The sequence below is a fragment of the Durio zibethinus genome, chromosome 5 (assembly GCF_047325235.1).
Source record: "Durio zibethinus cultivar Kanyao isolate XHJ-2024 chromosome 5, ASM4732523v1, whole genome shotgun sequence".
Lineage (NCBI taxonomy): Eukaryota > Viridiplantae > Streptophyta > Magnoliopsida > Malvales > Malvaceae > Durio > Durio zibethinus.
In genome coordinates, this window is record NC_143166.1 from 7,412,861 (window position 1) to 7,428,244 (window position 15,384).

Sequence of the window (15,384 nt, forward strand, 5' to 3'; positions counted from 1 at the left end):
AACCAGTGAAAGTCGGTTCAAGCCGGTTCAAGCTAGTTTGGCTCAAAAGAGACGTGTGAGTCAATTACAAAGATCTTGGGCTTGGTAGGGTTGACGTGTGAATCTACAACCTTTGAAACGACACCGTTTTGATTTTTGGCCTCTCTTTTTTTGTGGCAAAATTGACTTCTCTTTTTTTTTTCTTTTTTTGGGTTAGCGCCACTCCTCCTCTAACCTACTTCCACTGGTTTAGGGTAGATCAGCCATTGGGAAATCATCATTCACCTCTTTTCTACTCTTTTTTTTTTTTATGAAACTAACTTCTTTTCTCCTTTTTGCTGTTGACTATGGTTTTTTTGTGTTTTTTGTTTCCTTTTTGTATTGGCAAACGTGGTGGTTAGGTGTGCTGGGTTTGTTTTGGGTTTTATTTGGTAGTGTTCTTGTGGTTAAAGGGATTGTTTGCGCAATAGAGGGGGATTGGGCTACTTCTAGTTGTGGTCGACGATTTTGAAGTGGTTTTGGGTAATGGATGGGCAGTTTAGGTTGGCTTGAGATGTTGGTGGCTATGTGGGTTTGATATAGGGTGGTCTGGTTGGAATGGCTAAACTTATAGGATTTTTAGCCTCTGGTGTGGTTTGGGTGTGGAAACTAGTATTTTTTTTGTATAGGTGGATTGTTGGAAGTGGTCTTTTTTTTTTAGTGCAGGAAAGTCAAATGGAGTATGTTTTCTGTGCTTTTTTTTTGCGAAGGTTGTGATGAGAATTGGTGCTAGTGACCTTGGCCTTGGATGGTGTCTACATCTTTTGTATTACTCCCTTCGCATGCCATTTATATGAGACAACGAAATTTAATACTTACAGCATTGTAGCAATGTGATGTTGTCAGGGGTTTAATCAAATTATACTAAGGTAAAATAGGGTAAAACACGAAGAGAAACAGGGATAGCATGAAATGGGAGCTGCAGTGCTAGTTTTAAGATAGTGAGAAAACTTGATGGATTTGTGCTACAATTAGTGGGTAGAACATAAGGTGAAAATTGAAAAGCTAAAAATGGTGCACCAAAGATAAGGCTAGTGACATTGCTAAGCCTTAGTACTAGCTTGCCTTGTCCCTTTTTCATTTATTTATTTATTTATTATTTTACATATATTTTAATAAATTTTAAAACCAGTTAATTTATCCTAATAAAAATGACTTGAATTTGGTCATCCATTGGGCCTTGCAACCCTAAACCCAAATCACTTAATCATAATTCAAAATTGGGTTCCAGCTCACATAAAATGAAACCCCTCACAGCTTATCGTGAAATAAGTCTGATCAAGTTTCAAAATGGGCTCAAATTAAAATGACAACCAAACTAAAAAATCTATTGCAATTTATTCATTCCGAACAAAATTAAGTGTCTATAAATATGAGTCTCATTTTACTGTCCAAGCTTATCTTTTTTTTAAAAGGTTTTGTCTAGGTCCATCCATGTTCTATTTTTTTCAAATGAAAAATAAAATTAATTTTTATAATACATATCAACTATGATAAAATAAATAATGACAACATAAAGCCTAAAACAAATTTTGTAAATTTAATTTGCTGATTGAATGTGATTAGTATATATAGGCATATGATATAAATGTATATATATTATTTAATTATCTATTTATTTTATATAATATATAAATATAATAAAATATATATAATAGTTATTCAAGTCAAGCGTGGCTCAGGTCTCAAACTTTATGTCCAAGGCCTAGCTTGTTTTTTAAGCAGGCCTAAATTTCAAGCCCACACCAATTTAGTGGGCTTAAAATTCATATCCAAACCTTCTCAAATTTTAGGTAGACTTTCAAACTCGAACGGGTAACCTTGTCTTTTGACAAGTCTATTTTATAAAGAGTTAATTATCTATAATATTTGAATTTGACAAAAACATATAAATTGGCACCAAAAAAATGAAATTTATAATTTGGACTATTAACTTTTAAATTATATATCATGTTAATATGACCTCCAATCTTGGTAACCTTATCAGCTTATATAATCTTATATCTTGCTAACCTCCAATTTTGGTCAGATAATCTTATGAGCTTATATATGTGGCATTTAATAAATATTTCAAGTTATATGTTCAACATACATACTATCAATAACTTTTTCAATATAAATTAAAAATAAATTTTTTATCTAAATCATAAAAAATATCAAGGATTTATTAATTATTGTTTATAACTTGACATTCACATAAAATTTTTATAAAATATTTAACATTTTTATTTAATAAATAACATGCATATAGTAAAATTATATCAGTTAGATACCATATAAATGAGTTAAGTTAACAAATATATATTAAAATTTGAATTAAAATGATATATTATTTGAAAGTTAAATATGTAAATTATACATTTTATTTCTTTAAATACTAATTTTTTTTTTCTAAAATTTAGATACCAAAAGGATAATTAACTTTTTTTTTTAAATCAGTATTTTATTAATGATGGTGAAGAAAGATTGGTGAGGCGACTTCACTACCATTACAGAACATAATGTCCCAGAGACACAACCTTATGAGGAGTGTCTTAAACAACAGTTATCAACTCTCTCTCTCTCTCTCTCTCTCTCTCTCTCTCTATATATATATATATAAACATATATAAACAGGATTTCTAAAAAAAAAGTGTAATTAAGTTTTTTTTATATAAACAATAGATTAGAAGGAATAGAACGATCGGTACTAAAACAATTTAGCAATAGGAATCAAATTGAACTTGTTGCAGAATTCGAGAGAAATGAAAGTGCAAATGCTGCATGAATTGCTGCCCCAATGGGAAACACATCCTCATCAATGGTGAAATAAGGACTATGTGGAGGATGTATGGCTCCAGTTTTGTCATTGGTAATGCCTAAAAAGAGGAACGATCCAGGAACCTTGTCTAAGTAGAAAGCAAAGTCTTCGCTCCCCATGAAAGTCGGAGCTAGTTTTGTGTTTTCTTCTCCTACTATCTCCCTGGACACACGCATTACATGTTCATATACTTTTTCATCATTGACAGTTGGAGGAATCATCGGATGATCCTTTCCTGAGAAGTCGATCTTAGCAGAGCACCGATGTACAGCTGCCTGAGCTTTAATTACCTGCAGGTCTCAAGAAGTTGGATATTCATGAATATTTACATTAAAAATCATCTTACTAAAGTAACATCTAAAATGCTATATGTTCTGTCAGGCTACCGTTCTTTCCCTAATCACGATTTTCAAAACCTGAGTGTTCTTTGGTTTATGGTAAAGAGTAAGATGCCTCTATTTTTTTAGCAAGTTCAAGTTCCTTGGTAATTTTGTCTTTGGGTTTTGTTTCTATTGACCACTAGAAAGGAACCCCGGCTACACCAGGGATCAAATTTTTTTCAATTAAAAACTGCATATATTTAATTATTTACGGGAGTCGACCGTAAACCTGAAAAAAGTTGAATAACAAACATATGTACAGTTAAAAAAGCCCACAAGATGATCCTTCCCAAGGGATCTCGGCTTAAGTGTCATGGTTATGTAGCAGAATCATGAATCTCACATTGATTATGTATTAGAATCAATATTGAAATATAAATGTTCACACCACATTTAATTTGTAAGGTGTTTTTTATGAAAAAAAAATCATGAGACCTAAAATGTCAAAACGAATAATATTTTAAAAGTTAATGTGAACCATAACATTTAGTATTCGAATCAGTTTTGAGAATACCAACAATATGCCACCGAAGATGATAAGTTCTTATTGGAGTGGGAAGTATGTAATGATTCTAGAAAAAAAATTACGAATCTTATATTGACTAAGTATGAGAATCAGTTTTAGGATATAAATATTCACATTACTCTTAACTTATAAAGCGTTTTTTGTGAGGCAAAATCACTTAAATTGTCAATACCTCATAAGTTTGTGTGGACTGTGATACTAAACTTAGCAAGCTGTTTAGCAAGAGAACACAAACAAAACCCACCTCCTCTTGAATTCGATCAATCATTTCTTCACCAACTTCTATAAATACAAATTTTTGACCATATGAATCAACACCTAGTCCATCCAACTCTATCCACAAGCCAAGGCCAAGGTCTAAATCCAACGTTAATCAAACCACCCTTTTTAGAGCTTGCATATTTTGCTTCCTCCCCTTTATCATTTCTCTCATTTGCCTTGCTTACTTGAATAAAAACAACATTCGAAGTGGTAAGAATTCTAAAATGATATGTGCAAATTTGGAATCTTTGTCTTGTTTAAGACTTCGGGTTTTATTTCTCTTTCAATTTATTGTCTTGTAATGATTTTTTTTTTTTTTTTGTTATCATTTTGTTCTGAAAAATTATGTTGATAAGATTTTATAATGACCCTATCATTGCTAATGTTGATTCAATTGAAAATTACTCTATTCCTTTTAGTGGGGTTTGATTTGGGAGGAAGTAATTTTTCTTTTTGGAATTTTATTTTTTATAATTTAATTTTTTGGTTTTCTTTATTGTAATGTGATTTATGAGATTTTTTAAGATTTTTAATAGTGTCAAGAAGTGAAAATCTAAGAGGAATCAAAAACTTTTCTCCCTGAATTTTTTTAAGAAGTAAAAATTTTTCCCATTTTTCCTCAATTTCATTTTTAGATTATATAAAAAATGTTATTTGCCTAAGAAATATAGTAATTTTTTATAAAATATTATTAAAATAAATTTTTTCTTAATATATTTTAATCAAAAATAACATTTTTAATATTGTGCTATTAAAATCCTCACAAAAGTTTCTTAGAGCAAAAACTGAAAAACTGAAATTAATGCTTCTGGTAAATTTGAAATTTTGATGAAAGACTCTAAGACGTGCAATGGTGCCACTTTCTTTAAGGTTTATTTGCCCTCATCGTATTATTTATCTAGTAGATGTGCAAAAGAATTGCAAGCAATAAACCTTGAGGATATAATGAAACCTAGTGACTGATTACATATTGCACTGACGAAATTAGTTATTGAGTAATCACCGGCATATTACAAGATCACTAAACTTCTATAAAGTTTTTCTGCAGCAAAACTTTTATAAAGGAAATCTAGAGTTTGAAGAAAGAGTGAGAGTTCCAAGAATTGTTTTTGAATATTTTCAAAAAACTAGAGGATTTTTTATGAATAGATAAATGTATTTTCCTACAGATATGATTGTCTATTTTGAATAAACAAAAATTGTCTATTTTTGAGCAATTGAAATTATTTATTTTGAACATACTTAATTATTTATTTTTTTCCAATGTGAGATTATTTCTCATATTTTATTTTGAAAATCTCTAATAATCCCCCATCATTTTCAAAATAATCTAGATTTATGATGACCTTAGAAATCAATTGCAGAAATGAAAGTATCTTTCGATTTGAACCTTCACTTAGTGAAAACAAGTTAAAGTTAACCAAAATCGTATGGTAGACTATGCTTTGAACTAGCTATTCCATTCAATTAACCAAACTTGTCTCATATAATGATTTCAATACCAAATGAATGCTTGGTATCCGGTGACACATTTGTGGTCATATGTCTGCATACTTTTTCATGAGTGCTATTAGAGCCAAGCTCTTAAGCTCCTAGAAGCGACCACACTTCACGTTTACATAAGTAGCTTTCATCAAGAGTATTCACGTAACTATAACACTCTAACATATTAATGTTATGAGTCTATTAAGAGTATATTACTCATATTTCATTGACCTTTATGGGTAGTTAACAATTTACCTAGTACGGCATTAAACATTACTATAGTGCTAGCATTCACATACAAATGATGTACTTTGTCTCATTGAACTCAAGACTTGATGTTATAACCAGGGTTGAGTTGAGTTTCCATCATTGGTGACTTCACTTCATGAGCTTGAGCTTTATCCCTATTAAGGTCTTTTTTACCAATTTTCTAGCAAGGTTTTTGGTTAAAGGATCAATCAAGTTTTCATTTGGCCTCACATAATTTATAGTGATCACTCCATCTAGACTTTCCATTGTATACTTGGCTATATGCCTTTGTTAGAGTTGCTTCACTATCAAATTCAAATAGAAATTGAAAAAATTGGTTTAGGCCATAAGGTACTTCATATAATAAATTTATTAGCCATTCAGCTTCTTTAGCTATTGTGAGTAATGTAATAAACTCAGCTGCCATGGTAGAATTTGTTATGCATGTTTATTTCTTGGAACACCAAGAAATGGCACCCCCACCAAGTATAAAGATCCACCCACTTGTAGAAGTATGATCTTTCATATTAGTAATCTGATTAGCATCGAAATATCCTCTCATAACTAAAAGATATCCACTACAACACAATCCATAATTGATTCTTTTCTTCAAATATCAAAGTACTCTTTTAACTATTTGCCAATTCAAGTTACTTGGATTACTTGTATACTAACTTAACTTTCCAATAGCAAATGCTACGTATGGCCTTGTACAAGTCGTTGCATACATCATACACCAAATTACTCCTATATATTGTAATTGATCGATTGTTCCGCAAGTATTAGTTACTAATTTTAGTTGAAAATCCATGGGTGTAGATACTGAAATACAATAAAAAATATCAAACTTTTTAAGTATTTTTTTAATATAATGCGATTGTGACAAGGTTATACCACTATCATTCCAAATTATTCTAATTCCAAGACAACATCCACTGCACCTATATCTTTCATTGAAAAGTTATATGATAAAAAAATTTTTGTTTTCTTAACTTGTTCTAAATCAATGCCAAATTTAGCGTATCATCCACATATAAGCAAATTATGACTTTTTTATCATTTTCAAATTTGCTATATATGCATTTATCTTACTCATTACTTCTAAAACCATTAGCAATAATGATTTCATCAAACTTTTGGTGTCATTTTTTTGGTGCTTGCTTAAGTCCATACAAAGACTTTAAAAGTATACAAACCTTATGCTCTTGACTTGAAATGATAAATCCTTCCAGTTGTTCCATATATACTTCCTCTTCTAATTCACCATTTAAAAATGCTGTGTTTACATCCATTTGATGTATAATCAAATTATAAATTGAGGCAAGTGAAATTAGAAGCCTAATCGTAGCAATTCTAGTTACTGGAGCATAAGTATTAAAGTAGTCTATTCCTTACCTTTGTGTAAAGCTCTTGGCTATCAACCTTGCTTTAAATTTATCTATGGTTTCATCCACTTTCATTTTCTTTTTAAAAATCCATTTATAGCCTATTGGATTAGAACCTGATGGAAGGTCAATCAAAATCCAAATGTTATTTCGCATCATTGAGTCCATTTCATCATTTATTGCTTCTTTCCAAAAAGTAGAATCTTGAAACTTCATTGCCTCTTTATATATAACAAGATCAAACTCCACATTAAAACAATAAGGAATTTTATTATTTATGTTTTCACCAATCCCTTTCACAAGGAACATAAAGAAACATGGTCCAAAATCTTTTGCCTTTCTAACCTTTTTGCTTATCCTTATTTCTTAACAACATTTATCATTAATTTCAATTTGTTCCAATGGATTTGAAATTTCTTTTTCACTTGTAGAATGAATTACTTGTAGTTGTCTAGAAATAGATTTAAATATATTTTCATCAAAAATTGCATCTCTTGATTCAATAACAGTGTTAATTGAAATTGAATCATTTGGTTCAATAACCATGGACCTATATGCTTTACTATTTTATGCATATCCTATAAATATGCATTCTATTCCTTTTTCACCCAACTCTTTCGTTTTAGGTTTTGAAATTTTAACTATTGCTTTACATCCCCAAACCTTTCAATAATTAAGATTTGGTTTTCTTTTCTTCTATTGCTCATATGGGGTTATTTTTGTTTCTTTGTTAGGAATTTTGTTTAGTATTTGACAACTTGTTAATAAAGCTTCACCCCAAAATCCTTGTCCAAGACCAAAATATGATAACATTGCATTTACCATTTTTTTTGAGACCATGTTCTTCTTTTTAGCTATGCCATTATGTTATGGTGTATAAAAATTAATAACTTGATGGATTATCTCGGTGGATGCAAAGTAACTTGGACTATAATATTCTTCATCCTTATCCGACCTCAAGTACTTGATAAAATATTCACATTGAAGTTCAACTTCAGATTTATATATTCACACTAAAGTTTAACTTCAGATTTATATATTTTAAACTTATCAAGTACTTTATTTTTGGAATATAACAGATGAATATAACAATATCAAGTATAATCTTCTATAAATGTGACAAAATATTTCTTTTGAGATAATGTAGAAGTGCTATGCATATCACAAACATCACTGTTAAATTAACTCAAGTAACTTTGTATCTCTTTTAACCCTAGAAAAAAGATTTATGGTAATCTTAGTCAACATGTATGTATTACATTTATTAATGTCTTGACTAAATTCAAGTATTAACAGAAGCTTACTCATATCATGCAACTTTTTATAATTTAAGTAACATAATCTATAATGCCATAAATATGAAGATTCGACCATATAAGTAGAAACAACATTCTTATTTTTTATTAATAATATTGAGTTTCATTATTCCCTCATACATATATCATTTCCCAACAAAAATCTATTTTAGATAAAATAAATTTATCGACCTCAAATACAAGTTTAAAACCAAACTTGTTTAACAAACTTTCAAACACTAAGTTCTTTCTAACTTTTTATACATAATAAGCATCATTCAAAGTTAAAATTTTTCCAGAACTGAATTGAAGGTCAACAGTCCCTTTCCCTTTGATTGTTGCTATAAAAGAATTTTTCATGAAAGGATACTGCCATATTCACTTGGTTTGAATGTTGTAAACATGCTTTTGTCCTTGCACACGTGTTTTGTTACCCAAGAATCAACCCATCAAGATTCATCATTTCCAAGCATGTTGGTCTCGAAAATCATGGCAACAAATTTTTTAGAAGTATCCCCTTTTGAGGAATCATTTTTTTCTGTAACAACCGATATTCTTTCTTAAAATGTCCTAGCTTACCACAATGGTAGCATGATCCTTTCTTATTCTTATTGAATTTAGGCCAATTAGCAATATGCTTAAACTTGAACTTCTTTTTATCAGGCTTTGTAGTTTGTCTTTCTTCCAAAACATGAACTTTGGCATTACCAGAACCGAAATGCTACTCTTACTTTCTATATTCCTCTTCAATTCAAAAATGATTAGTCAAAGCCTCAAGAGTGATTTTTTCTTTTTTATGTTTCAGACTTCTTTTAAAGTCCTAAAGAAGTTTATCTATTATAGAGGACACAATAATTATTTTATTCCATACTTATATTATTTTGTTTAAACTAATGAAGCATTCTTTCAATTCCATATAGTTGTTTAATCACAAAACGTCCATAAACCATATGATAATTATTAAAATAACTAACGAGAAATTCCTTACTTATTGTATCCTTGGTCATATACCTAGTCTCCATTTTGTCCCATAACTCATTTGCAATAACTTCATTTTAGTTTGTATCAAACAAGCTGTCAAACAAATCGTTCAGAATATGACCTTTATATATGTAATCTACATTATCCCATCTCTGCCTCTCTCTTATTACAACAATAGATTTTTCTATTTCATTTTCTTTTAGTTTAGCAATAGTCAGAACATATATAACCTTCGAGGTTAAAAGTAAGAAATGTATCTTCTTCTACCATCCTCGAAAATTGTCACCATCAAAACAATCCAATTTGACAAAACTATAAGCTAATTCCTTGAATGTTGCTGTAGTAGCCATTGTTGAACTGAACTTTAAGATTATTAGAGCAAACACTGAAAAATGAGAATTACTACTTTTGGTAAATCTAGAATTTTGAGAAAAGGCTCTAAGGCATGTAACGTGCCTAAGGTTTTATTTGCCCCTACCGTATTATTTACTTGATGTGTAAAAGAGTTACAAATAATAAACTTTGAGGATACAATAAAACCAAGTGACTGACAACATTTTGTATTGACAAAATTAATCTACTGAGTAATCACCAGCATATTACAAGATCAATGAACTTCTATAAAGGTTTTCTGCAACAAAACTTTTATAAAAAGAAATATGAAGTTTAAAGAAAGAAGGAGAGTTCTAAGAATTATTTCTGTATATTTTTAAAAAATCAAATAAGCCTTTTATAAATAGATAAGTATATTTTCCTATAGACATGATTGTCTATTTTGAATAGATAAAAATTATCTATTTTTAAATAGTTAAAACTATTCCTTTTGAACGAACTTATCTCTCTATTTTGAACAAACTTAGTTATATGTTTTTATTTTTTCTTTTCTAGTGTGAGATTATTTCTCATATTTTATTTTGAAAATCTCTAACAAAGTTATGATTAAAAACACAATTTTTGTTGAAAAGATAAAAAAATTATTTTTTATAATTTAACAAAAATAACGTTTTTAAAATAAAAAAGTAATCTTTATTAAAATATAAAAATATTATTTTTTAAAATTTAACAAAAATGACGTTTTTAAGATAAAAAAATATAGTCTTTGTTGAAAAGACAACATTTTTAAAATAAAAATACAATCTTTGTTAAAAATATTAAAAAAAATTCAAAATTCAACAAAGACAACGTTTCTAAGATTAAAAAAAATGCAGTCTTGATTGAAAATACAATGTTTTTAAGATAAAAGTATAGTTTTAGTTGAAAATATGAAAAAATATTTTTGAGAATTTAATAAAGACAACATTTCTAAAATAAAACATAATTTTTATTAAAAATATAAAAAAAATTCAGAATTTAATAAAGACAATATTTTTAAGATAAAAATGCACCCTTTATTGAAAAGGTGACTTTTCTAAAATAAAAAACGTAATCTTTGTTGAAAATATAAAAAATATTTTTTAAAATTTAATAAAGATGACGTTTTTAAGATAAGAAACACAATTTTTATTGAAAAGACAAAACTTACAAGATAAAAACATGGCTTTTGTTATGTTAAAAATATGAAAAAAAATAAAATGTAAAATATTTTTACTTAATATTATTATATATAAAATCTAAAATAACAGACTCAATATTATTACTAAACACAGACTTTGTTGATTTGCATATTTTTTCTACATAAGGCCAGTCAATGTTAAGATAGTAATTTAAATTGTGATTATATTTATTGAAAATATAAAATATTATTTTTTAGAATTATTTAGTTTTAACGAAGAGAACATATTATGCACATGGTAACATTATGAATATCATATATTATTCACGAATTATTAAGGACAATATGATGAAAGACTTTCTTATATAGTGAAAGACTTTATTATGTAATTTTACATTAATTCTTGTGAACTAAATATAAAAATTTTATATTCTCTAAATTAACAAAATTCAAGAATCATACATTTTTCTTTAATATTACTTTTTTTTTAAAATCATTTTCCCTTCTAAAATCTAAAAATCCGTGAACCAAACTATTTTCTAAAGGAATGATTTTGAGGACTAATTCTGGTTATGTTTCTTCAACAATGAGGAAGCCTTGCGTTTCTTGTACTACCTTGAGCATCCTGGTTCCTATCTAAACATTCTCTTTCTTGAAAGCATAATAAATTTTGACAATGATATTGCAGAAAGAGAGAGTTTTGAAGGAGAAAATATTCTTGGATCAGAAAAAATGACGCAAAACACAAACTCACAGCTTACATTTTGTTTCTTCTGAAATTTAGCCCATAAAATCTATCACAAACCCACGACCCACTTAAAATCCTAAACATAATAGAACAAGTGTCATTCTCCCTAAGGCTTAAGAGATTCTTCTAATATAAGAAAGTGTATCCATTAGTTTGTAGGTTTTTCAAGTGTTGGGACTATGTTGCTATCACTGCTCATTGGATTTCTTATTCAAAGTTGATAGGATAGGTTTCAAAGCTCTTTTGTACTAAGGTCTTTTTAACCTTTAGGTTGGATGAGGGTTGTAAACAAGTTGAGCTATTCATAAAACTATTCTAACTTTGATTTGAAAAAATTTTGAGCTTGACTTGTTCATTGTTGAGCCAAACTCAAGCTACTTGAGCAGTTAGTGGAATCTAGTTTGAATAGTTTAATATTCAACTCAAGAGGCTTACGACCCTAATCCAAATTAATCTAATTTTTTTAATTATTTAATATATATAAGTAAATAAAAAAATAATAGTATTTATCATCAATATTTATAATTTTGTTGAGTCTAATCAAACCTACCGAGCTAAGCTTGAGCAGTTCATTAAATTAGATTCAAGTTCGAACATGAAAAATAAAACTTAATCAAGCTTGAATCGTATTTCGAGCCTCAAGTTTTTTAATCGAGTCAAGTTTGAGTCTGGTAATATATTAACTTTTGTTGAGTCTAATCAGACCTACCAAGTCAAGCTCGAGTAATTCATTAAATTAGATCCAAGCTCAAGCATGAAAAATGAGGTTCAATTAAGCTCGAATCATATTTCGAACCTCAAGCTTTTGAGTCAAGTTAAGTTTGAGTTTAGCAATATATCAACTTGATTTGATTCAATTACAACTTAAATTGGATATTTGTAACCTTTTAATTACTTTTTAATAAATTCTCATTTTGGCTGAGAAAAACAATGCAGGCCCACTGATTTTTGTCCAGCAATAATAAAAATTCAAATTCCATATGCATTATCTTAGTACCATTAATCATTTGTCGACTAGGAGATAAGTAGTCAATAGTCACCTCTTCTATTCTGTCTCTGAGTGCATTGAAGCTCTTCTTTCTGAAAGCTCTGAAAGTTCCAGCTATCGTTGTTGAGTCTGGGATGACATTGAATGTGGTTCCACCACGAATCATTGCTACTGAGACCACCTGCAGTATGCAATACTCTGACAATTGTGACATAATTACATTAAATCTAATGTCCAAGAATCGCAAGATCAAATGACTTCGTTTGGCTAATTAATGAAAACCTTGACATTATCTGAAACAAGAAGTATACCTGAGAATCTAAAGGGTCTGTTTCCCTTGAAACTATATTTTGTAGGCTTATTACTGCTGTTGAAGCTGCTAAAATTGGATCAATGGTGTGTTGGGGAATTGCAGCATGACCTCCTTTTCCAATAATTGTGGCTTTAAAGCTCCCACACCCTGCTAGAAATTCCTGAGGTCGTGTGGCAACAACACCAGCTGGATATCCATGCACCAGATGCAACCCAAAAATGGCCTTTACATTTTCAAGCACCTCCTCTTTGATCATGTCTTTAGCTCCTTCACCCCGTTCCTCAGCTGGTTGAAAAATTAGAACTACGGTTCCCTATATCAAAAATCAGATTTTAATTAATTTCTTATAAGAGAAGTGAAGAATTAATACTCTAAAACAAATTGAGTTGTGGCATAATTATGCTTCACCTGTAACGCGCATCGCAATTTTTGCAGTATCTTTGCTGCTCCAAGCAGCATGGCAACATGGCCATCGTGGCCACAGGCATGCATTTTGCCATCTACTTTGCTTTTATGCTCCCATTCCACCAATTCCTACATATTAAAACTGCAGACTACATGACATACAAATTACAGACATCCCATTAAAGCGTAGTATTTCATTTTTTGTTCTCAAGGCAGGGCTTGACGGTCAAATTTCTCAAACCCAAGTAGTTCCTTATTTCATTTCTTCCATGCGATCTAGTAAATCTGAAAACAGGATCAAGCACAGGCTAGAAATTTATTTCTGGTTCAGCTTCCTTGCTTATCCGATCTTCTAGAAACATGACAAATGAACCCCAACCCCCATTTTTCTGTAATAGTAGAAGCCATATGTTGGCGGCACTCCCTATTGAACTTGCTTTCCATAATTCATTATCATCTATAAACATTTTTTCCCTATGTTTTACACAAAACAGAGCTGACTTTAATAAAACAACAAAAAAAAACTGTTACCATACACTATATTATACAATAACATACATTTTTTTTATATAAAAGAAACCGCAAAATGCAATATGAGAATAAGAAAAGAGATTATAGATATTGAAATTTAAACTCTAAATTTACTGAATGTTATCTTTTTAAACAACTATATATATATGAACTAACCAAATTAAGCTCAGGTTCAAATACCAATCTCTTTCTATGACTATTGATTAGTAAACTTTTCAAAGATGTGCTAATGATCTCCTTCACTAAAAAGGGAAGATAAGAAGGAAAGAATTTTTTTCCTGTTTCACATCTAAAATTCTTTTAGAACTGTTGATGATAGTTAATTGTTTGCTTCAGCAGATGCTCTATGCCTATTGAATACATATTACATCAAGGTTACGGCGGTCAAGAACCAAATTCAAAGCCCAGTGGGTCCATAATCCATGAGTACACAGTTCAAAATTTTCTTCAATGAAACCCTTGTATTAGAAAATATAAATTCCCTCTCTTCATTTAAAAAAAGAAGTGAAAAAGTTGAATGATAAAGAAGTACAAAAAACTGACCTGAATAGGTAAAGCATCCATATCAGCTCTTAAAGCAACAAAAGGTGGAGAACCAGACCCAATTGTAGCCACCACACCAGTTGTAGCCACAGGCCATCGGTAAGGAACACCAAGCAGATCAAGTTCATGCCTAATAAGCTCACCAGTCTCAACTTCTTCATATGCAAGTTCAGGGTACTCGTGTATTTTCCTCCTTATCTGCTTCATCCAGTCCACTGTTTCATGATCATTTGCCAGCCTAAGTATCTGGTCTTTGACCGACTCGTTCAGACAAGTTGGTGGAGTGAAAGAACTGAAACTCTCCTCATGGCAAGAGACTTGGAATACTAGAGTTATGGAGATTAAGAAGATGTCTTGTAGAATGTCCAGGGCCATGGCCGAGGCAAAGTTGATTCAAGGTGATAAAAAACAGTGTCGCTGGTTAGGAGTTCATTGAATTTTTTACGAGGCTTTTTCTCTCTTGATTTTTTTTATTTATTTATTAAGTGGGTAGTATTTTATTTTGATTTCTTGCACTGTTTCTGGTCTTATGCATTAGTACATTTCATTTGACTTGAAAAGCACAGATGCAGGATTCTAGACCTTTGATCAATTCCTGTCCACTCACCCCAATGAGTCCAATAATAGAATAATATTCATCATATTTACATCAGTTAATTGTTATTGGCTGTTATAGTACAATTTTGTTTTTAGGTAATTAGTCCGCCTTTCATCACCATCTAATAAATTTCACATTCTCCACGTTTTCTCTTTCCCCAAATTCCTCGATTTGTGTCAAATTCCCCTTCTCCATCAAAATTTGTTAGAAATCAAAGTTGATAAAAAATCAACCATCTCTTCCTCCAGCTTATATAAGAGTATTAGGTGATATTTGAGGTATAAAATAATAGATAAAATAGTATAATAATTACTTTATTTTTTTTATTTATATTTAATTAAAAAAGATGTGATTACAAAAAAAATATATTTTTTATTATAAAATAA

The 15,384-nt window shown here is 29.8% G+C and overlaps 1 protein-coding gene across 1 annotated transcript; it reads right to left on the bottom strand.

Annotated features, from left to right (window-relative positions):
• Positions 1–2,465: 2,465 nt before the first annotated feature.
• Positions 2,466–15,101, bottom strand: LOC111282283 (IAA-amino acid hydrolase ILR1-like 1). The gene is made up of 5 exons (XM_022870298.2): positions 14,401–15,101; positions 13,330–13,455; positions 12,920–13,234; positions 12,661–12,789; positions 2,466–3,108 (listed from the first exon to the last, which is right to left on the bottom strand). Exons 1-5 carry the CDS (start codon positions 14,773–14,775, stop codon positions 2,731–2,733), a joined length of 1,323 nt encoding a protein of 440 aa, XP_022726033.2. The 5' UTR covers positions 14,776–15,101; the 3' UTR covers positions 2,466–2,730.
• Between the last annotated feature and the right edge of the window lie 283 nt (positions 15,102–15,384).